The sequence below is a fragment of the Notamacropus eugenii genome, chromosome 7 (genome assembly GCF_028372415.1).
Source record: "Notamacropus eugenii isolate mMacEug1 chromosome 7, mMacEug1.pri_v2, whole genome shotgun sequence".
Taxonomy (NCBI): Eukaryota; Metazoa; Chordata; class Mammalia; order Diprotodontia; family Macropodidae; genus Notamacropus; species Notamacropus eugenii.
In genome coordinates, this window is record NC_092878.1 from 165300555 (window position 1) to 165324974 (window position 24420).

Consider the following 24420-nt stretch of genomic DNA (forward strand, 5'->3'; position numbering starts at 1 on the left):
CCTCTCTGTCTAAGCTTGAAGTTCAGTCTGCTTTAATTCAATAAATTTCAATTACAATGATTAAGAGCCACTTTGCATAAAACTCTTCTTTATATATGTCAGACTGTTTCTTGGCTTAAGAATAAGGAATTCTTAAAGGGGGAGGGGAGTTATCAAACCTACTAAACGTTTTAACATGTGAGACCTTGGGCAAGTCACTTAACCTTGGTGTCCTGAGAAACTCTCTAGGACTGTTAAGTCACAGAATTGGTCATTTATATCTCTCAAAGAGGTTTCCACACCAGATGCTTGATACACTGATGAAAACAGAGACAGAAGCTAAACATTTTAACATTGCAAATGATTTAGAAAACCCAAGAGACCCAAGCAGAAAAAGTGACGGCAACCCAAAATGGTAGCTGTGTGGAGTGTGGATGGAGTACCAGTTGTGGCAGCTGGAGATGAGCTCAGCTCTGTCCTCCGATATTTGCCAGCTGAGTGACTGGGGGACTTCCTCTCTGTGTGACCCTGGAACAGTTGCCTAACCTCGCTTTGCCCAAGTTCCCTCATCTTGAGAACAAAGGAGATGGACTAGACCCCAGAGTTTCCTTTCAGCTTGTAATCTAAGACCACCCCACACAGATTTAGACTGGTTTCCTCACATATGGCCAGCCATAGAAACACTTAGACATGGGATAGAGAATGAATTTCATAAGCTATAAATGAATGAGCGCTGTGCTGATTACCGGCAAAATTTGTTAAACACATGGCTCGCAGACTCTCAGAAAGGGAAGCAGTAAATGCAGAGCCAGCACACAAAGTCATTAAGACTAAGCCCTGCCAGACTAATCTGATTCTTTTTTTGACGTTGTTCCTAGAAGGGTAGAGTAGCAGAATGATTTCTTTACGAACAAGACAAAGAAATGCAGCGTGGACGAGAAAGTTAGCCTGATTCCAAACTGGTAGGAAGAATGAGTTCATTGATTAGTAGATGAGAAGTCGACAGGGAGGTGTACCTTGGCCTTGTTCTGGTAACATTGTTTTCAGTGTTAAATGCAGGGATAGGGGCCATATGGAGACATCTAAGGCCCTTCTCTTCTGCCTCAACCCTCTTGTAGTCATATATATTCTAAGGCCCAGCTCCTATAATTCCATACTTATTAGGTGTTGGACATACTTCTCAACTGAAGGCTGACCTCCTCCCATCCACAGCCCCAGAGGCCTCCTCCACTCCCACCTTTGGGCTCACTACCCCCTTTCCAATTGTCATTGGTTGAGGATACCCTATGAATGAGGAGGTGATCACCAATTCTAACTTTTCTAGTAAAATGGAGAAGCACAGGGGACTTACCATCTGTTATCATTTCCTGAGGTCCCTCGGGTCTTAGCTTCTTGAGTTCAAATCTGGCCTCTAGCTTACTAGCTGTGTGACCCTGGACAAGTCACTTAATCTCTAAGATGAGGATCATTAATAACCTCCACCTCCCAGAGCAGAAGTAGAAGTTGTTGCTTTAATAGTATTTTATTTTTTCCAATTTCATGTAAAGACAATTTTCATATTCATTTAAAAAAAAATTTTTGAGTTCCAAATTTTCTCCTTCCTTTCCCCCACAAGACACTATGCAATCTGATATAGGTTATAAGTGTGCAATCATGTAAAACATATTTCCATATTAGTCATCTTGCAAAGGAGGAAACAGACTAAGAAAAGAAAAACCATTTCAAAAAATAAAGTGAAAATAGTCTGCTTTGACTGGCATTCAGACTCCATCAGTTCTTTTCCAGAAAAGCTGTGAGGATCCAATGAGATAACATCTGAAAAGCACTTAGCACAGTTCCTGGCACACAGTAGGCAGTTAATAGATACTTGCTTTCCTCTCTTCCTATGGCATCCTAAGAATCCTAGGCTTTGTCATCCAGACTGTTGCTACACCCTAAGGACCATGGCCTGGCTCTTTCCATTTGCCTGCAGGTGACCCCTCCCCCTATAGGCTGTCTCCTCTGCTTGGAACCTCAGTGCTGGGCACACTATAAGTGCATAATAAATGTTGGGTTTTTTCATTCCATCAGTATATCTATCAAGCCGTAACGTCATGCTTTATTATTACATTTGCGTGATACAAAGTTGGCAGGAACAGTTAACAGTTTGGATGACAAAATCAAGATGTAGAAAGATTGGAACAAACCAGGAAAATGGGACAAATTAATAGCATGGAATTTAATTAGCCCAACTAGGAATCCCTGCGAATACACTCAGAAAAGTCAAGCAGAGCACTCATCCTAAAGGAGGGAGCCCTGAAAAACAGCGTTTTCTGTGAGGTTTTTGGGGCAGTTTGGGCAGTCTGTCTGCCAAGCCAACAAGTCAACAGCGTGACCCTGAGTCATACCAAAAGGTTAACGTCATGTAAGAATCGTAGGCTTGTAGGGCCTGATAGGGCTTAGCGATTGGCTCCATGGCCTTCATTCTAAATATAAGAAGACCAAAGCCCATGTGTCCAGGGCCACAAGCTGGTCGGTGGGAACATCTGGACTTGCCTCCAGAGATGCTACCTTTTCTACTACCTCATGCTGAATGAATAGAATTACTATGCCACCCTGTCCTGGGCAGGCCGTATCTGGAACCATGCTGTCTAGTTCTTTGGTCTACATTTAGGAAGGGAATTGACATGCTGGAACATGTCCAAAAGACAGAGACCAGAATGGTGGGGTAAGTACAAACCATATGCTAGGGGTACAGCACCCATGTTAAGGCACCGATTCCCCCCCACTCCCACCCCTGCACTAGCACAGGCAGCACAGCTGACTACACCTCTTCTCAGTGATCTAGACTGATCCCAAGGAATTATAGTTTCCATCACTGTTGTTGACAACTCCCCATATGATGTGTTCCTCATCAATTACCAATTTGCTGACCCAAGTTAATTAATTTTTAGGGAAAAAAAGATGTTTGCTAGGAAAATACAGTAAGGGCAGTTGTCACATGCCATATTCCTTACCCCGCCCAAACCAAAACAAAAAAAAAGAAAAATCATTCTTCCTGGGGACAGGGTCCCAGGGGAGCAGGCTCAAAATTCAGAGCTCCTGAATGGGGAAGTTCAGACCTCCTGATTATTAGAAATTCTTTGTTCCCTTTGTGGAGTCCTCATGAACTTCAGCAGGGGTGTAGCACAGCGTGGAGGGCTCTGACAGCTGGTGTCCTTGCAAAGTCCGGAAGTTGTCCTTCCTCAGTGTGATTGTTTGCCTGGCTCCTGATGCAGGCCCCGTTGCCATTTCTACCCATGGCAACGGGAATGCACATCTTCTAGCCTTGTCCAGTTCACAAGATCATCCCCAATCAAGGAGAGTGGGAGAGAAACTCCCTCCTCCCTCCTTCTTCCTCCCTCCTCTCTAGGACTATCCCTGCTCATTGATTCAGTGCCTCTTGTTCCTTCTTGGAATGCTCAGCTCAGAACTGGCTTGCTTTGATGTCCACAGAGCCAGAGGTCGGTTCGATCCTTTCAGTCAATCAGGAGCTAATTCCTATGTGGTGTCATTTATTTTCATCGAATGATCAAAGAACCTCAGCCTCCAAAATTGATTAGTTATTTGAACCGAGTTTATACTTTTCATTGATTCTGAAGTTTGGACTTTGTGTGATTTATATAAATAAGGAATCCTCACTCTTTCATACAGAAGAGCCAAGGATGTTTAGCCTGAAGAAGAGGAAGCGGATTGGGGGATCGTGATTACTGTCATATCTTTGAAAGGATATCAAGAGGAGCAGGGATTAAATGTGTTCTGCATGACCCCAACTGAACGAACCTGTACTAATAGATAACTGATACAGGGGGGGAAATTTTGGTTCCGTATAAAGAGGAACATTTTAAAGATTAGAGCTTTCCAGATTGGAGTAGGATGCCTGGTGAGGCTGTGGCTTCTCCAACCATTGCAGATAATGAGAAAGAAACTGGGTGACCGCTATATATTCTAAAATATTTATAGCAGCCCTCTCTGTCTGAAAAAACTGGAACTGTGGGGATGCCCATTAATTGGGGAACGACTAAATAGTTGCAGTATATGATTGTGGTGGAATACTACTGGGCTGTAAGAAATGGTGAGCTCAGTGATCTTAGAAAAACATGGAAAGACTAGAATGAAATAATGAAAAGTGAAATGAGCACAACCAGGAGAACAATGTATGTCGTAACAGCAATATTGTTTGAAGAGTAATTATGAATGACCAAGTTATTCTGACTGTTGTAATACTCAGATCAACTATGAAGGACCTATGAAAGCAAAAGCTATCCTCCTCCAGCGAAAGAACTGATAAACAGAAGTACTCATAGTGTGGTTTTATATATATTTATATATATTTGGTTATATTTACATATTTATATATCTGTGCCTTCTCTAACAGTGGTCTTCTCTAATATAGGGTGGGGAGGAAAGAAGGAATGCAGTTTGGAAATAAAAGTGCAAGATAAATTAACTTTTAAAAATTAATTTTTATAAAAGATTTGCACAACACTTTACACATGCTATCTTATTTGATTCTTACAACAGCCTTGGGAAGTAGGCACTGTTATCACCATTTTATAGATGAGGAGACTGAGGACAGAGAGGTTAATTGACTTACCTAGTGTCCAACCTAGCTAAGAAGTGTCTGAGTCAGGACTTGAACTCAGATCTTCCACTGTTCTACTCATGGTACCACCACATGCCCATGCTCACTACGTGAACACTGTTGGAGGAACTACTCAAAGGATCCCCTGATGATGGGCATCATCTACATATACCATACACAGGATTATCAGGTCATAGATGCAGTTCATGTTACAGCAGAAAGAATGCTAGATTGGGAGTCACACAACCTGCCACCTTGGGCAATGTTTTTCATCCTCTGAGCCTCAGTTCCCTCATTTGAAAAGTGAAGAATTTAGACTAGATAGTGTCTCAGATTCATTCCAGTTCTAGATCTATGATCCTAGGAAAGCTAAAAGGAGGGACCTAGGGACCATCTGGTCTAATCTTTCCATTCTACAGATGAATACAGAGAGGTTGAGACTTTCTCAGGATCAAACAGGTAGGGTGTGGGAAAGCTAAAATGGGAGATCCCATCTTCTAACTCCAAATCCCAGACTCTTTTCACTTCATATCTGTAGAATCGAGTTGCATTCATTATTTAGGATCCGTCTGAGAATGCCACCTTCTACTACTTTTTGTGTGTGTCTGTTCATCTTCAGACAGTAAACAGAGTTTGTCAACTTCCTTTAATAACAGACTAATTCTCTTTTGCTCATCTAAATTCCATTATCTCTTTCATTAAAGGAGATATCTATATGTCCTAATGGTCATTGGTTTTGGATTATTTGTAATTATCTGGCTTACACACTTCCTGTAGTTACCCATACCAACTGGGTTTGGGTCATAATCCAGCCCAGCCCAGATTCTAGAACAAGATGGAGAGATCAGTTCCTAAGTTCTACTTCTGCTACCTTCATTTCCAATTTCTCAGCCACATCAGACGTTGACGGTTGTGTGGCCCCAGGACTCACCCCTGGATCCTGCTTCTTAAGGCTAGAATGCGTTTGCATAGTAACCCCTCAGCTGGAGGCCTGCCACGCATTCAGAAGCCCAATCTTCATGCCTACAGTTGCCAAGTCACTTGTAGGTAGCTGAAGGATGATGGTGAGAGCCCTGGGTTTGGAGCCAGAGTTGTGACTCTGGCACTCACTTCCTGAGTAATACTGAATAAAAGGCCTGGCCCACATCCCAGCCGGCTCTGGTTCCATGACTACAGAAGTCTCCCTCCCCCATCCCGGTACTGCTTGGGCCTTTCCTATGAGCACGCCTCCCATTCCTCCCGTGTTTAGCTTGCATGTACGTGGCTGCTTCCATGTTGTCTCACCATTAGACCAGGAGATCCTGGAAGGCTGGGCTCATTGCCCTACCTTTGTGTCTCTGGTGCTTAGCCCGTGCCCAGAACACAGTAAGCACTCAGTCCATGTTTCTTACTGATGCAGTCTCTTATTCTCTTAGGTTATCCATTTCCTCCTCTGAAGAATGAGGGGCTTCCAGTGGACATCTTCTCAGAGCTCCTGCACTCCCATTCTCTCTCTTCTCGGGGCCCAGGGTCTGTTTTGCCCGGATGCCACCCTGATCCTTCTTAGGTCTATACATGTTGCCCCCTCCTGGGCGTAACAATGTCTCTTCTTGAACCAAATCTGTCTCAAAAGTAACTCCTTAGGGATACATGTGAAATGTAGCATGGGAGCTGTCCCCGGAGCCTTTCCTGAGGAGGAAGCAGGGACTCCCAGAGGGGAAGCATCTGGTCCAGCTTCCTTTTCTGCTTCAGGAAACTGTGGCCCTGAGTGAGAGACTTGCCCCAAATCCCGTAAGATCAGAGATTCTGAGGCAGAGGAATCTTGGAGGGTACTGAGTTCAGTATCCCCCTTTTATGGATGAGGGTGTGGAAGTCCAGACAAGTTCAGGGAGGAGGAGGGGAAGAAAGGGGGAGCACTTGGAGGACAAGGAGGAAGACATGAGGGAGGAAGAGGACAAGGCGAGAGAGGAGGAGGAAGGGGAAGAGAAGGGGAGGGGAGGGGAGGAGCAGCAGCAGCCGGAGGAGAGGGTGGTCCAGACAGCGCCTGCCCCCTCCTTTCCTCGATCCCTCCCTCCCTCAGGCGCGCACACGTGGGCTGGGCCGGCGGGGCCGCGCTCCGGGCACGCGCGCGCTCTCCTGCCGCCGCGCCCGCGGGCCGGGCAGGCTTTGACGTGGCACTGGCTGCTGGGGCGGGCGGGCCGGCGGGAGGGCCGGCGGGCGGAGGAGCGCGGAGGAGCGGAGCCGAGCCGAACAGCTGCAGCCAGCCAGGTAAGGAGCCCGGGCGGGACCCCCGGCCGCGCGGGGCCCTCGATTTGAGGGGCCCCCGCCCTGCGCCCCGTGCCTGGGCCCCCAGTGTCCCGAGCCCCCCTGGAGGCGCGTCCTCCGAGGACTCGGCGATCCCCGGGTCTGCCCCTGCTTGTTACCGCCAGAGAAACTGAGACTCGCTCACCTGCCTAAAGTCGAACCGTCAGAGCTGGATTCGAACCCAAGTCCTCCTTCCATGACACCCGTGGGCGTCTTCTCCTCCCTCTCCAGCCCTAGCTTTTCCTTGGAATGAGGGGCCGTCTGAGTCACTGACAATATCGGGGGTCGGGACTTTAATGCTCTGGGATCTACTGTCGAGACGCCTGCGTGGCTTTCGGGGTCCGAGGGCACTTCCCCCCTAGGGTCCCGGGGTGCCGGGGGCTGAAGGCCACTTCCCTCCGAGGATTCCCTTTCGGGAACCTCTGCTGTATGCCCATTTCCCGCTGAGTCAGGGTCCTCGGTGTTAACTCGGGGTGTGTGTGTGTGTGTGTGTATGTGTGCGTGTGTCAGTGTGTGTGTGTGTGTGTGTGTGTCAGTGTGTGTGTGTGTGTGTGTATGTGTGTGTGTGTGTGTGTGTGTGTGCGCGTGTGTCAGTGTGTATGTGTGTGTGATGCGCCGGGAAGTTTGACGTGGCAGCCTGCGCTGGGCGAGAGAGGAAGCAAAGTTCCCCCAGTTGCAGGGAGCCCAATCCCAGCCCCTTCCTGTGCACTAGCGAGAAGCACCCAGGGCCCCAGGTGACCAGGCGGGAGGCAGGTGGCCGGGCGGCCGGGCCGCCAGGGGTGTGTCCTGGCCGACCCCACTCCGAGGTGCCCGGTTGGATAGGCTGGACCAAAGCTCAGGCTGCCACGTCTCCCTGTCTGCTTAGTAGTGGGAGGAGGAAAGGTAAGCGTCCCCGACAAAGGATACAGCCAACAGGCCTTTGGTCCTGTCCTCGCCTGCTCACGCTAGCTTGTTGGATGCAAGGGAAGGAAATCGGCTTGTGATGAATGCTCTTACCTGATCACTATGGTGGAGTGTAGAGTAATACAACAGGCAGACAAATGGGGGGATTGCAGACTCGGAATGGTAAGGATGCGGGGCACTCCCACGGTCTCCTTAGCAGGGGTCTGATTTCTAACAGCCTTCCCAGGAGGGCAGCAGCCGGTGATCTGGGAAGAACGCTGGCTTCTCCAGGCAGAGATCCTTCACCATCTTTGTGCCCTGGATCCCTGAGGCAGGCTAGGAGGAAGCCCTGGGCCCCTTCTCAGAACAGAGTTTTTAAATGCAGAAAATGAACAGCAGTGAATTGGAAAGGCAGCCAAAGGTTAGTGAAAATCAAAATATTCTTTTTTCCCCAAAAACCAAGTTCAGGGGCATCCTCAAACCTCTTGTACCCCATGATAAGGACCCCTGATCTGGAGCCAGGTGGCCTGATTTTGAAATCCTAGCTCAGCTGCTTACTCTCTAACCTTGGGCAACCCCTTAACCTCTCTGAGCCTCAGTGTCCTTATCTGTAAAAATGAAGGATAAGGAGAGATCCAAAACTAAGAGGAGCAAGTCGGAGAAAAGAGAAGGTATTCTGAAGAAATCCAAGATCTTGAGAGCAGAAAGAGCTCTAAAAATCGTCATGCTCATTTTGAAGATGGGGAAACTGAGGCACATACAGAAAATGGACTTCCTGAGTGGCAGGCCAGGACTAGAACTCAGACTTCCAGATACCCTGTATACTTCATCTTCAACTACATGGCAAAACAGATTCCTTATCAACTTAAAAATGGCTCTTATTTTTGTGAAAACCAGACAAGATTTTAGCATCACAGATTTAAGACTGGAAGGAAAAACTGGCCCAACCTCCCTATTTTACAGATGCAGAAACTGAGGCCATGAGAGGGCAAGTCAACCCAAGGTCAAACAAGTCGTAAGTGTCAGAGCCAAGATTTGAGTCTTTCCACTGTGCCCATTCTACCCAAAGGGTAAACTGAGGTCCAGTTCTTGAGAAGAATCCAAATGGGACCCAAACCATAAATGGTTATTATGAAGTTTCACTTTTCCTCTGCCTGGCCTTTTGTAGACATCCATGGAAACTGAACATCATCTTATGCATAAGGGAGAAATTAAAATCTTCCGAACAAGTTCTTAATTGACCTTCCTATAGATTTTAAGGTTGGCCAAGGACCTTTCTCACAGCAGGCTGGGAATGGATTCAAAGAGGTTGTGACATACACAGCTAGTAAGGATTTGAAAGGCTGTTACCCACCCAGACCAGTGCTGTAACCACTAACCACTAGGCATCATTGCTATTTATTTCGCTCAGGAAGACTGTGGGTAGCTGAAGATTGAGTACACTCTGCCCTCTCATTTGTCCAAATTATGACCCATGACATTGATTCAGCACTAATATGGAAGGGTGGAAAGAGCCCCCAGCTGACCTGAGTTTGAAGTCTCAGCTTCTACTTGTGTTCTTCAGTCACTCAGTCATGTCCCACTCTTCATGACCCCATTTGGGGTTTTCTTGCCAAAAATATTGGAGTAGTTTGCCACCTCCTTCTCCAGCTCATATGACAGATGAGGAAACTGAAGCAAAATGGATTAAGTGACTTGCCCAGGGTCACACAGTTACTAAGTGTCTGAGACTAGATTTAAATTCAGGTCTTCCTGACTCCAGGCTCAGCACTCTTATCTCCTGAGCTACCTAGCTCAAACATTGGGCAAATGTTTACTGTTTCTTTATTGACAAAATGAAAGTGTTGGACTTTATGACCCCCAAGTCTTTCCCAGCTCTAAATCCTGTCGATTTTGATGCTGGGCATCTTTCATTTCTGTCACATTCACAGAATCACATAAATTCAGAGATGGAAAGGACCTCAGAGTCTGTCTAAATCTAAGTCCGTCCCTAAATCCCACACTTGCATAAAAATTCCCCCTTCCTTCTTTGAGGACCTCCTATGAGCAGGCACTTCCTGTCCCCTGGGCAGCCTGTTCTCCTTTGTTAGAAAGTTTTTTGGGTTTTTTTTTTCCCCATGACTTGAGCCTCAGTTTGCTTCTTTCCTGCTTCTACCCATCGTTCTTAGTTCTGCCTTCTGGGACTCAGTAGAGCTGGTCTAATCTCTCTTGCTTGTCAGTCCTCCAAATATCGGATTTCACTGACTATCCTTCTAATAATTCGTTCTCTAAGTTTGCCAGGGATCAAAGTCAAACTCTTTGACCTACCATTTATACACTCTATTCCTTTTCTCTTTAGAAAATCAGGTCAGTATTTATCCTTTGTAGTTGGGTGACAACTATCATATCCCACAGAGTCTCCTCTTCAAGTTAGAATGGTCCTATTTCATTTGAAGTTCTTCATTTGGTTTGAACCATTCTGGTCATTTTTCTCTGGATACTTTCCAGCTTATCGATGTCTTTCCTACAATGTGATGCCCAGAGTAAACTACAGTGTTCTCGATGTTGCCTAATCGGGGCGGACAGTGCTATTTCTCTAGTCTTGGGCCCCATTAAGGCCCCTCAGGTTGAATTAGCTTTTTTTGACTTCCATGTCACACTGTTGATTCATGTGGAGTTAGTAACCCACCAAAGACCCCGAACCTTTGTCAAAAGATCTGCTGTCTAGTTATGCACCCTGCCATCTTGGACCTGGGAAGAGAATTTTTTTGGTGGTTTGTTTGTTTGCACTCAAGGGTAATAAGGCTTTATAGTGATCATTCACTTGTTATTATATTATATTTATTTAATCTTTGTTATTATTATATTCACTTGCATCTTATTTGATTCAATTCAGTGTGCTAACCCAGGAGTGGGGAACCCACGGCCTTGAGGACACGTGTGGCCTTCTAGGTTTTTCTAGGTCCTCCTAGGTCCTTGGATTTCTGGATGTGGCCCTTTGACTGAATCCAAATGTCCAAATCTGAATTTGTTCTGTGAAGTCTGGATTCTGTCAAAGGGCCACACTTGAGGATATAGAGGGTCACATGTGTCCTTGAGGCTGCAGGTTCCTTACCCCTCTAACCTGTCCGGATCCTTTGGAACCCTTTGTCTGTCATTCAGTCTGTCAGTTATTCTCCTCCAGTAGTTTTTTGCCAATGAGATAAATGTACCATCTAGCCAGCACTTCTTAAACTATGGCTCACAATCCCATAAAGGATAGTGACCCACAGTTTAGGGAATGCTGAAGGGGTCTTAAGTAGAAAATATTTAAGAAGCCCTGATCTAGACCTTTATCTAGGTCTTCATCCTAGTCCTTGGTAAAAATGTTAAACCACAGAACCAAGCCCACATCCCCAGGAAGTTCCAATGGAGGCCTCCTTTTGAGTCAAATTAGGCCCATTAACAACTGTTCTTAGTGAGTCAGTCAGTTGACTTTGAATTGCCAATGATTCTTTTGGAGCCATTTGACCAGGTTATAATTTGCTGAATTGCTCTGTCAGTCTGTATCATTCCACTTTGTCTCCAAGAACAGCTTAGAGAGACTTTTTTGTCAAATGCCTGCTAAAATCCAGATAGACAGTTTCTACATAACCTTGCTGATCTGCCAGGCTAGTAACCCTACGATAAAGAGCAAGCGAGGTTAGTCTGGCATACCTGGATCGTGAAGCCAGGACAGCTCTTTTCTCGTCACTTCCTTCCTTCACCAATTATCCCTTTAATAGCACATTTTCTAAGTTTGCCAGGAATCAAAAATCAATGCCCTATCATTTATTGACTCTCTTTCCTTTTTTTAAAAAAATTGGGATACATGTTCCCTAATTTGGGACTGGGTGAGGGAGGGACAGTAATCATCTGGTTCTCCGTGATTTTTCAAAGATTGTGACAATGACTCAGTAAGTACCTCTTTGCATAGCAGTGGAGGAAATCAGTGTGGACCTGTTACTTTAGTCTCAACAAGGGAAGCTAGGTGCCCAGGAATGATCTCTCCCCTTATGCTGGATATCAGTCACGGAGATACCATTTGTAAAAGTGCTTAGCACAGTGACTGGCACATAGTACACGCTTAATAAATACTTTCTTCTTTTTTCTTCTTCCTTCCTTTCCTCTGTCCTTTCATTCCTCCCTTCCTTTGGACAATTCCAATTTTTCTTCTTTCTTTTTTGCCTTCACAATTCAGTTCCAGAGTTTCCATCTCTCTTGGGCTGACCTTAATCCGCTGGATCTTCCCCAGGGTACACGTCAGACTGTGCCTGATGGTCTTTCTGACCATCACATTCTAAGCAGTATTAGTTCCTTCTCCATGCTGGGCATGCTCTCCTGCCTCCCAGAATCCATGGCTTCCCTCAAAACTCAGCTCAAACACCACCTTCTTCATGAGGTTTCTCCTGGTTCTTCCAGCTACTGGTGTCTCTCCCCATGTCTCAGGTTACCTTGTAACAGTTTACTTATATGTCATATGTTACATTATCTCCTCCTTTAAAAGGTAAGCCCCCTGAGGGTAGAGATTGATTTTAGCTTTCTTTGAATCCATAGCATTTAGTTTCTTGCCTGGCTCATGATTATAAATGCCTGTTGATGACTTAATTGAATTAATTTATTGAAGGTTCCCATTATTACAACCCAGCAGGCCTTTCCTCATTTATTAGATTGAGATGTAGGCTTGTCCCAAGGGCTTCCAATCTTGGCATTTTTAATAAACTCCCTTTGAATTTCCTTAAAAGAAAAGCAAGAATGTGAGCCACACAGATGCTCACCCAGGGGGCCCTCAGGCACATAATCTTCAAATCTGGCAGTCTATATCAGAGGAGGGGTGAGCACCCGGACCTTTGAACTCACTTGTATCGTTCCTCATATACCCCCTTGTTGCTGTTCAATCATATCTCACTCTTCTTAATCCTCTGTGAGATTTTCCTGGCAAAATGCTAGAGTGATTTGGCATTTCCTTCTCCGGCTCATTTTATAGATAAGGAAATTGAGGCAAAGAAAGGTTAAGTGACTGGCCCAAGGTCACACAGCTAGTGAGTCTCTTTAGGGGGATTTGAGCTCAAGTCTTCCTGACTCTGGGCCCTGCATTCTATCCACTGAGTCATCTAGCTGCCCTGAAAAATACGTGTTGACTAGAAATTAAACCTAGGTCTAGGTCACCTGCTTGGAAGGCAGTTGTGCTGACCACTGCTCCTATGTCCTCCCTACTTGGTTGTGAGCTCCTACAGGGAATGGACCTTAATCTTTGTATCTTCTTGGCACCCACAGGATACTCAATTAAGTCAGTAAACAGCAGGAACTTAACAGTGTTTGTTGTTCAATTGTAATCAGTTAGCCTTTCTGCTCTGCAGCAGCTATAATGACATACATGATGCTTAATGATAAAAGGATATACTGATTGTCTCCCATGGCAGATGCCCAGGTCCCGCCAGTGTCCTTACAGCTACTACAGAATGTCCTTTTCCTTTAGGAGCAGAATGACTCAGCCCTTCGGTCTGACGTTGTCTTTTTTCTGTTTCAGCCTTAGAAGAATCCTGTGATCTGGAATGAGATAACTTTCACCATGAGCCAACAAGGTTACGTCGCTACCCCTCCATACTCCCAACCCCAGACTGGAATGGGTGCCCTCTCCCCACCCCTTCATGGACATTATGGTGACCCATCACACTCAGCCCCTCCATCAGGTAACATGGACTATGTTAGTTCATTTATGAACAGTAGTGGTTTTGAAAAGGATCTGGGGAGCTTGGTGGACTGCAAGCTTAAGGAGAGTCAATAGTGTGGTATGACACTCAAGAAATCCAATGCACTCTTAGGCTCTGTCAAGAGAGAGACCTATTTCCAGGGACTCTGGAAGGGATAGTTTTACTCTACTCAGACGCCATCTAAATGAAAAGCATTTCTTAAGCTTTTACTACATGCTAAGTAAGAGGCGGCATGACCTAGTGGATAATATCGGCCTCAGAGCCCAGAAGACCTTGGGTCAGTTCCGAGTACTGACACAGGCTGTAAGAGTGGACCTGGGCAAATTGCCCAACCTCTCAGGGTCTTCAACAGCACGTGAAGGCCATCCATTGCAGAAAAGGTGCTGAGGTATGCTGGGAGACAGAATTTCTTCATCTGGGCGTCCCCTACACCACTGAATTCACAGGTCCCACCTTGTCCATGTCCTCCTAGGTGCTGAGCACTATGGGTGATTATGTTCACTATTATGTGCTACATTTTTCAAAACACCTTGACAGGCTGGAAAGTGTCTGGTGGAGAGCACCCTGCAGGGCCATGACATCCAGGATTTAGGGCAGCTGGGAGGCATTCGATCCCTCAACTGGCCCAACCCCCATATGTGACAGAGATGTAAAGTGACTTAAAATGAGCAATCCAATGAGTCCAATAAAATAAAAATCGAATAACAACTTATTAAGCACCTACTATGGGCCATGCATTGGTCTAAGTACTGGTCATAGAGTAATTAATTCATTATTATATGGTCATGTAACATTATTATATATAACCTTATGTAATACAACTCTGTATAGCTGTATAGCATGTCATCTTACAATCCATCGTTAATTAATGATATCATTTTTTGTGGTTCAGTTATTGAGTCACGTCCGACTCTCCATGACCCCATGAGCCATACTGTTCATGGGGTTTCCGTAGCAAAGATGCTGGAGGGGTTCGCCATCTTCTTCTCCCATGAGTAAAGACAAAGATTAAGTGACTTGCCCAGGGTCACACAGCCAGTTAGTGTCTGAGGCCAGATTTGAACTCAGGTCTTCCTCAGGCCCAGCGCTCCATCCTCTGAGCCATGTAGCTGCCTCCTTAACTACGTAATTAAACTATATAATTTACATATAACCATACGTTATACAGTGTATCACTCATTATACACTACGTAACATGGCTCTAATTATATATAACTGGTTGCATATTGCATATACATAACTACATAGTTATGTATCATGTTATAGGATACAGTGATATACAAATTAATGACTAATGAATTTATTAAGAAGTTAGTAGTTGATTAATGAATTTATTTATTAATAAAAAATAATCTAGGCCTCAAGAACTTACACTCTAAAGGCAGAGACAACCTCCCCCTGCAAAGAGGCAGGAATAGGGGGATGGGACCAGGCAGGGAAAGGTCATCGAAGTGACAGAGGGAATTTGATCCCAGGTCTCCCTTTAGTCCCCACTGCAGAGCTTCAGATTCCTGCCATCTGAGTCTAGGACAAAGAAGGGAGATGTCTAGCTGGCCTGGAAGAGACCAGATTTCCCACGTGACAGATTCACTTCTCTCTGCACATCGTTGAAGAGAGGAGTGATTGTGTGTGTTCATCCTTCATTGCCCAAGAAGACCACGCCATCAGAGAAATGATGGCATGACTTGCACTTGACTTTGTTTTGAGTGAGGGAGGGCTGTGCAGGCCACCAGCCTCACTTCTCCTCCAGAGCCATCTGAATCCAGTGACCAGGTATTCATCAGGATGACTGGAGATGACGCAGGATGAGGCAATTGGGGTTAAGTGACTTGGCCAAGGTCACACAACTAGTGAGTGTCAAGTGTCTGAGGTGGGATTTGAACTCATATCCTCCTGACTCCTGCACTGGTGCTCTATCCACTGCACCACCTAGCTTCCCCATGGGAGAAGTGATTAGACACATTCTGTTTGTCCCTAAAGGGACCAGAATCATCAGATGTAGACCTGGAAGGGACCTCAGGGATCATCTAGTCCAATTCCCTCATTTTACAATAGAGGAAACAGAGACTGAGATACCCAAGGCCACTTCCTACCAACTGCCAGGTCAGATGTGGCAGAAGGGGAATTCAAAGCCTCTCCCACTGACTCTCAATCCAACCACCTTTCCTTTGGCCTATACTGCAGAGAGAGGTGAGAAATAAGCAGGCAATAGTCCCTGAGTACACAGTACTAGTCATGAGGCAGGTAGGTGGGGTGGAGAGAGTGCTAGTCAGGATGACCTGAGTTCAAATGCTCAAGTGCTTACTAGCTGGGCAAGTCACTAACCTTTTGTCTGACTCAATTTCCCCATCTGGAAAATGGGGATAATAATTGCACTACCTCTCCAAGTTGTTGTGAGGATCAAATGAGATAATATTTGTAAAACTCTTAAGATTTGTAAAGCCCTGTGAATGTTAGTTCTAACAAACCTGCTGCAGAAAGAATCTGTGTTCATCCTGTCTTCAGACACTCTTAAGGCCTCCTAGCACAAATTCCTCCTTAGACCAGACTGGCAGGCAGTTTAGCCTCCATGGCCCACCTCCCTGCTCTCTTCTCACCTCACTCCAATCCTCCAACTATCTCTACATTTAAACAAACCTGCAGCAGCTTCCCAAGCCCCCATTCAAAGCCCTTCTGAACACTCTCATCTTCAGGCAGTTGTTCAGTTATTTTAGTCCTGTGTGACTCTTCCTGACCCATGTGGGGTTTTCTTTGCAGAGATACTGGAGTGCTTGGCCATTTCCTTCTCTAGCTCATTTGACAGATGAGGAAACTGAGAGGAGCTGTGATTCCAGTGATATAACAAGTTCCAGGTGTAGGCTGTCATATTCTCTGCAACTTAGAGTCTTAGAAAGTTACCTTGAGCTATGAGAAGTTGAGTGAGTTGGCTAAGGTTACACAGCAGCACATGTCAGAAAGGGGATTGGCCAACATTCAGAGACTGACCTAGGCTGCCAGCTCTCCATTCATTCTGCTTCTTGTCACTGAGAGAGAAGTGGGTTAAATCCCATGCTTAGAACACTGGTAAATCCAACCATTTTTATTTGCCCACATGGGTACGCTGCTGCCATATTAAAATTAGCTTCCATGAACTGATTTTTACTTTATTTTCATAAATGAGGCCAATCCCAAGAAAACTGGAATACATGATCATGCTAACAAAAGGGAAATTTGCCAGAGACGGAAACCCCAAACTCCAACAACAGCATGAACATCTCTAGCCCTAACTCCCCTTCCTTTCTGAAGCCTTTTAGAGAAAGGTATGGTTGGTACAAAGATCAGTATTGGAAACAAGCCACTGGTGGATTAAAGTTGTTACCATTAAAAGATTTTTATTGATTACCCTGGCTCCAGGCTAGGTGAACCACAAAAAAATTAAAGAAACTTCATCAAGCATTTATTAAGTATCAGCTGTTTGCTAGCTACCAGGCATGCAAGGGTAACAAAGATTGTCTCCCATGTAGGGTGTGCTCAGTGGGGATTAAGGGATGGGAGAAGGAAGAAATAGGAAACAAGCCTGGAACAAATAGACTGAGTCCAGATTGTGAAGGGTTTAAATGCCCAATGGCAGAATTGTATTTTAGTCTATAGGAGAGAAGGAGCTATTGAAGTTTATGGAACAGAGGGTGGTGTGGTCAGATTCTGCTTTAGAAAGATCAGCTTGGCGGCTGTGTGAGATTTGGGCACTGACCCCTAAAGGATCACTGCTATAGACTTGTTGATCACATGACTAAACTGTGATTTTTTTTTTCTCCAGATCCACTGAAGAATCACTAGGTACCCCAAGAGGCAATGTGGTATGATAGATGAGAAAAGAACTGGGGTCCAGCACCAGCTCTGACACACACTGTGACTTGAGCCCTCAGTGACTCAGGACAAGTTTCAAAATAGAAACTGATCTGAAATGAGAGTGTTTCCTCCCTACAATTCTTTCTGCCCATGAAATGACAATTTCAAGATTAGAAAAAATCAAAGATTTTTCAAGAAGTGAATTCCATTCTCTACCATCCGTGTATTTCTTTTGTGTCTGTTATAACGATGTTGTTGTTGAACAATATCTGCCTCACCTACAGGAAGCACTTGATAAATACCTGTTGACTGGCTAGTTTTTGAATGGAATGGCTGTTTGGAAGGGGACCCCAAAGGAGACTCAGAAGTGTCTCCAAGTTCAACATGGGCTCCTTTCTAGGTTCTAAGGTTTAGAACTTTTATCTTAGGCTCATTTCTTTAAACTTATATTCAGATCTACCAGGGAAATGTTTCAGTGAATACTTCCATAGAGCCTAATGCACTTATAATATATGTATATATACATATATGTAAACATACATGCATGTATTCACATGTATATGTATCTACCTCCATGTGTGCACATATGTATATGTGGTGAGTTATCTGTCTATTGAACATATGTATGTACATATATATATACATGTGTATATAAAACAAGAGTAATATGTGCACATATTACTCATCTAGTATCTATGTGTATGTGTATATGTTTGAGCAGCTGGATGGCACAATGGATAGAGCACCACATCACAAAGACTCCTCTTTCTGGCTTCAGATACTCACTAGCTGTGTGACCTTGGACAGGTCACTTCACCCTGTTTGCCTCAGTTTCTTCAGCTATAAAATGAGGAGAAGGAAATGGCAAACCACTCTAGTATCTCTGCCAAGAAAACCCCAAATGGGGTAATAAAAAGTCAGATACAATTGAAATGACTCAACAACAACAACATAGATGTTTACATTTGTTGTATGATATACTGGTACATAAGTATATGACAAGAATATATATTACTCTAGTGTATATGTGTGTGTATACATATACACATGCAAACATACGTATGCCTCCATGCACTTTTCAATTCAACAAACATCTACATGGAGAGCGCCAAGCTAGGTACACAGGGTCTAGTAAGGGGATACCCCCCAAAAATACAATGTGGCCCAGTGGAAAGAGCTCCAACCTCCAAATCTGTCCCTTACTAGTTTGGTGATCTTGGGCAAATCATTTAGCCTCCCTGGGCCTCAGTTTCCTCATCTGTAAAATGAGGGTCAGCCTTAGAATAGATGATCTCAAAGGTTGCTTCCAGCACCAAAGCTATGATCCTGTACCTGTGACATAGGGGAGATCCTAAGACATGCAAATGAAGTGCTATGCCAAGACTGAGGAGGGAAGGGTCATTTCTGGGCAATCATGTAAGGTTTCTTGAAAGAAGTGGCTTTGTATCTAGACCATAGAAGTTTCATGTGGAGATGAGGGCAAAAAAAGTGAGGGGGAGAGCAGAGTGACAAGGAGGTGTTGGATGCAGATGAGGGACGAGGGAATTTTATTCTACTCCGTTCCATTCAGCAAACAGTTATTAGTGTCTAGCAGGGGGGCTTCAAGACCATCTGGACCAGTCTCTGTCCACAGAAAAGGAAGCTGAGGCATTGAGATAGGGAATGATTTTCCTGTCATCACAGCAATGGTAAGAAACTGAGCTGGGATTTGAACCCAGGTCCTTGTAATCCAAATCCAGGACCCTCTTCTCTGCTCCTTGTTGCCTTTCTGTAGTTAGTTCAGTTTGATTGACTAACAGGAGGGAGGGAGGGAGAAAGGAGGGAAGGAAAAAAGGAAGGAAAGAAGGAAGGAAGGAAGGAAGGAAGGGAGGAAGGAAGGAAGGAAGGAAGGAAGGAAGGAAGGAAGGAGAAAAGTGCTTATTCTCTGCAAAGCACAAAGTCTGCCTGGCCTGTGGATCAGGTGGATGGAAAATATTGTAGTTATTTTCCATTTTCATTATTCTATTTTTAGCATTTCTCGTTCTCTTTGCATATTACCCACTGAGGCAGAGCTCCATCAGCCAGGACTGGAGCCCAGAATCACAGCAGAGTGACCGGATGACATGACTCCAAGCTCAAAGGACATTAGCTACCCCCTCATCCAACTCTTTGTACTTCAGAATGAGGCAGTGGATCCATTGATTGTTACCTACTTTCTCTTCCTTTATCAGCCCAAGTTCTTGGCCTAAGTATTTTGCATCATCTGCTATGACTCATTAATAACATGCACTCCAATTTATTTACCTGCACTCTTTGTTGCATTACAGGCATAATGAAGCCAGCTGGGCCTTTGGGACCAACTGCACCTGTTGGGGTATTACCTCCTGGACCCCCCAATTCTGGGGCCCATCAGTTTGGCCAGAATGGTCCTAATATCTCAGGGTATCCCCAGCAAAGGTAAGTTACCCAGACTAAATTTCTTCATGGTGCTACCTGATCAGAAAGTTGTTTCTAAATAACTTGAGCATCTATGGGATGTGCTGGTAAATATTTAACAATCAACACAATTTTAAGTTTGATCTTCATTACTGATATTTCTCCATCACTTTCTTACATCTAGACAATCAACAAAGCAATAATTCAAGCCCTGATTTGTAGTGTTTTCCATTTTCTGAGGTATAATCGCTAGCATTGAAAAAAATCATCCTTAGCTCTCTCAAGTGGGTTTGAGCTGGCTCCAGCATATGCCTGGTTGTAAATTTGCCCTCTGGATTGACAGCTTTCTCTGTGGCATGTACCTATGGGTAAATTCCTCAGATGGACCAGTTAGATTTCAGAAGGGTAAGGAAAGTCATAGAATTTATCAAGCATTCTATTTACCAGATGTCTGTTCCAGAATACGTTATCAGGATCATGAGACAACTTTGGATCATAGATTCAGTGCTAGAAGGACCCTTAGCACCATCTCATCCAACTGTTCTATTTTTAAAAATGAAAAAAATGAAACCCCGAAGGATTAGGACTTGTCCAAGGTTACCCAGAGTAAGTGGCAGAGATGGAATTCAAACCCAGGCCATGTGAGTCCTAGTTCAGCCCTCTTTACACAGTACCATGGTGCCTCTTTCATTAGGCCTTCTCTTTCTGGAAGCCTTGCTGGTGTCACCTAATCCTGGAATAACTGCCTGGGCCTGCATCCCTCCCCTCCACATGAAAATCTTCTCTTCTAAAATATGTCCTGAGCACTTTGTCCGGTCCTCCCATTTGCTACCCTCATTCACTCCCTTTTACTGCACTTGTCTGTGTTCCTGCAGTATTCCCCCACTTCCCACAGAACCTAAGCTCACTGAGGGCAGGGGCTGGGGCATTTTTCAGTTTTGTATCCCTGGGTACAACCCAGTCCCTTGTCTGTATGGATCTGTGGTCTCATCAATATCTGTTCTTCCAATGGAGAAGACCACAACTCTTCCAGCCCCCTCCTCCTCTGTGACTCTTACTCTTGTACTCCCATAAAGGCTTAGCAGAGGGTTGTCCCTGTGTGTTGGGGATCTTCTTCTGGTGCCTTTGATGTTGCTGGGATGCCATGAGAGTATCTTGGCTCTCTCTTGACCTTTACGTTACCACCCAGATGACTGGCCCTTTTCCCTCTCCTGTGGCCCATCTCTCTGATGATATCCTTTGTGCTGAGTTTTGTGCACAGTTTTTGGCTTGTAATGTGCTGCAGCCTGGTCATTCCAATGAATAAGCCTTGAACAGAGTATGTATGATTGAATAAGTGAATGAATGAATAGATGGATGGATGGATGGATGGATGGATGGATGGATGGATGGATGGATGGCAATAGCTAATAGCTAACATTCATGTTGCACTTCTTTGGGGCCAAGCTTGTTCTTTGTAATTTCCCAGCATTCATTGGCCATTGTTTTGTGGTTCTTTCCATTTTCATTTTTGTAGTTGCCTTTTACATTGTTTTCTTAGCTCTGCTTACCTCATTTTGCATCAATCCCTGTAAGTCTTTCCAAATTTCTCTATAGTCATCTTACTTGTCATTTTGTACGGCACAGTAATACTCCATTACATTCATGGACCTCAGTTTGTTTAGCCATTCCCCAATCAAGGGATATTGACTTTGTGTTCAGGTCTTTTTGTTATCCCTTTCTTTATCTAAATATTTACTCACTGTCCCTAATAAATTCTATCCTTTGACCAACAATCAAAATCAAGGTCAGTAGTCTAGACTTTGCAGAGTCTACTGTCTTCTCTTTCTTCAAAAATCAGTATATCATTTACAATTCTTCAGTCATATACCACATCATGAATTCTCCACTGTCTTTGAAATGTCTCTGAATAACTCGGCCCAGCAAACACACCTGCCAGCTCAGTCCATACCATGGGATGTTGTTAGTCTGGTCTTGGTTACTTGAACTCCTCCAAGGCATTGAAGTGATTGCTTACTATCTCCCTACTCATCATGTGTGTCTACTCCCTATTGACTATTTTGGCTCTAACTGTTTCTCTCCAAAGATGATTAGCCTTTGCCGAGATAACAGAAGAATTGACTAGCTCAGCCTATTCTTTCATCTTTTATTATTACTTCATCTACACACACACACACACACACACACACCCCTCCTGTCTTTGATCTTTCACTTTCACCTAGTGTAATAAAGTTTCTTTTCATTTTCTTTAGTATGCCTCCCTAGCCTCAGAGCATTCTGATTGTTTGTGTTCGTCCTTTGTTGCCAAAGAAGACCATGCCATCAGAGTAATGGTGACATGACTTGCACTGGACTTTGTTTTGAGTGAAGGAGAGCTGTGCACTTTGGTGGATAACCATCTATGTCAATTAGCTTCTCAGGTTTCTTGGCCTAGAGCTGTGTATATGTAACTCTCTCTGTTTCTTTGCCCTTGTGATCTCGCCTTTTTCCTCTTGAATTTTGGTGATTTGTGTTTGTTCTCCCCTTTTTTCCTTAGATTTGCTTATTATTTTCCTTTGTTAGTCTCCTAAAAAAACAGCTCTTAGATTTCATTATTGTGTGCATTGATTTTCTACTTTCAATTGTACTGATCTTGGCTAGTTCTCCTCTGTTTTCTATTAGCTTGTTACTTTGTTTTTGTGAAACGTTGGATTTGGGAGGTGGGGTACAAATTCAATTATTTTGGCATCTCTCTCTTTTGATAACATAATTATAAATTTCTGACTTAAGTACCACTTTGGCTCTATCTCATACAGTTTTATGTGGAATATCAGTATTATCTTTCTTTCTGGGGTGATCTGTTGATCCTTCTTTAAATTTACCTTTAACCCAGTTATATTAGTAAACAGTTATATTAGTAATTAGTAAAATTAGGATAGTAGTAAATTGGTAAAAAGAGATCGAAGAGTAAATTTGATTTTTTATTCATGATGTCACCATTTCAAAACCCATTTTTATTGCATCATGGTCTTTAAATGTAGTGTGTAGAATGATTTGTATTCTTAAGGGTTCAGTTTATAATCAGTTTTTGTGTTGATAATGTAAATAGTTGGAAAACACTACATAATTTCCTTGTCCTAGCTCTATCATTTGCTATTTCTCAGTTTCTATATCCACAGCAAATTGGTAAAGAGGTGCATTATTGTGACCTTTTTTTAGCTTTTGAAATCATGAGTAATTGTTCTTATCTATTTGTTTCTATTTCCTTATATATCTTGAATATCAGATCTTTGCCAGAGATATTTACTGAAAAAAACATTTTCCTCAATTAACTGGTTCTCTTCTAATTCTAGTTGCCTTGATTTTGTTTATGCAAAAGCTCTTCAATTTTATGTAATGAAATTATCCTTTTAATCTTCACCTCTATCCCTTGTTTAATTAAGAATTATCCCAGTAATTATATTTGTGAAAAGTAATCCTTTTCCTTCTCTAATTTTATGACCTTTTTTATTTAGGCAATGTATTCATTTATAATTTGTTCTGTTATTAGTTGTAAGATGTTGGTGTGAATCTAAATACTGTCCAGTTACTTTCCAATTTTCCCAGCAGTTTTTGTCAAATAGTTAGTTGTTACCACAATAGTTGGTATCCTTTGGTTTACTAACCACAATAATATGTTTGGTTTGTTCCTGGTATTGTTTACCTAACCTGATCCACTGATCAACTTTTCTACTTTTAAATCATTACCAAAGAGTTTTGATTGTTTTTACTATGTGATACGGACAGAGCCCCTTCCTTCTCACTTTTCTTCTTTATATTTTTAAGATTCTTGACAATTAGTTCCATTGGTTGCATTTTGTTTAAAGTATTTCTAGCATCTCTTGGTAAAATCATGTGACTTTTAATGTTTTTGTTATTGATATGGCCTGTTATGCCTATAGTTTTCATAACCAAACCTGCAATCCTAGTATAAATTCACACTAGTCATAGTAAACAATTTTTCAAACATGTTTCTATAGACTATTTTGATAATGTTTTAACCACATTTTTTCTGCAATATTCATTAGAAATAAAAGTTTTAAGCTTCTTTCTCTGCTTTCTCTTTCCCTGGTGTGGGTTTCAGAATGATGTCTCATTTTAATAGGGAAAAGGGAAAAGAAGTAAACATTTATAAAACATCTTTTATGTGGTAGACATTGTGCTAAGCACTTTTAATACAAATATTGTCTCACAAAAGTTTAACAGGTTGCTTTCTTTCTCTTTTTGGCAACAATTTATGTAATATTAGAGGTAATTATTCTCTGCATTTGTGATAGAATTCACTTTTAAATTTATTTGGGAATGGAGCTTTGCCTTTGGATATTCATTTATAGTTTGCTCAATTTCTCCTTTTTTTTTTTTTAGTCTAGGCTGTTTAAAATTTTTGCCAGTTAGTCTGAGTATTTTTATTTTTCATAATTATTTGTGCATTTCCTTTAAATTATCTGTTTTGTTGGCCTTTAATTGACAAAAGTAATTTTCTGACAATTTCTTTGGTTGTAAATACCCTTTTTTGTTTTTTATTTTGGTAATTTAATTTTCTTCTTCCTTTTTAAAAAATAAATTAACTAATGGTTTGCTTTTTAAAAAGCCCCCAATGTATTTGTTAACACGATAGTTTTTGTTTTTCAATTTTGTTTATCTCTGCTTTTCATCATTTTAATTTTTCTATTTTATTTGGAGTTCTTTAATTAGATGTTT

At 43.2% G+C, this 24420-nt stretch overlaps 1 protein-coding gene across 3 annotated transcripts in view; it reads left to right on the forward strand.

The window, feature by feature from the left end:
- The first annotated feature begins 6689 nt into the window (after positions 1-6689).
- The window catches only part of SEC24D (SEC24 homolog D, COPII coat complex component), a 105433-nt gene continuing 87702 nt past the window's right edge, over positions 6690-24420 (forward strand). Inside the window, exons 1-3 of one of the 3 annotated variants that reach the window (XM_072625372.1) lie at positions 6690-6829; positions 13275-13437; positions 19593-19722. In XM_072625372.1, the coding sequence (XP_072481473.1) occupies positions 13317-13437; positions 19593-19722 (251 nt within the window). In that variant the 5' untranslated portion in view covers positions 6690-6829; positions 13275-13316. Of the gene's footprint in view, positions 6830-7822; positions 7931-8020; positions 8169-13274; positions 13438-19592; positions 19723-24420 lie in introns of those variants that run through there. The other 2 variants (XM_072625373.1, XM_072625374.1) reach the window with 2 other exon arrangements.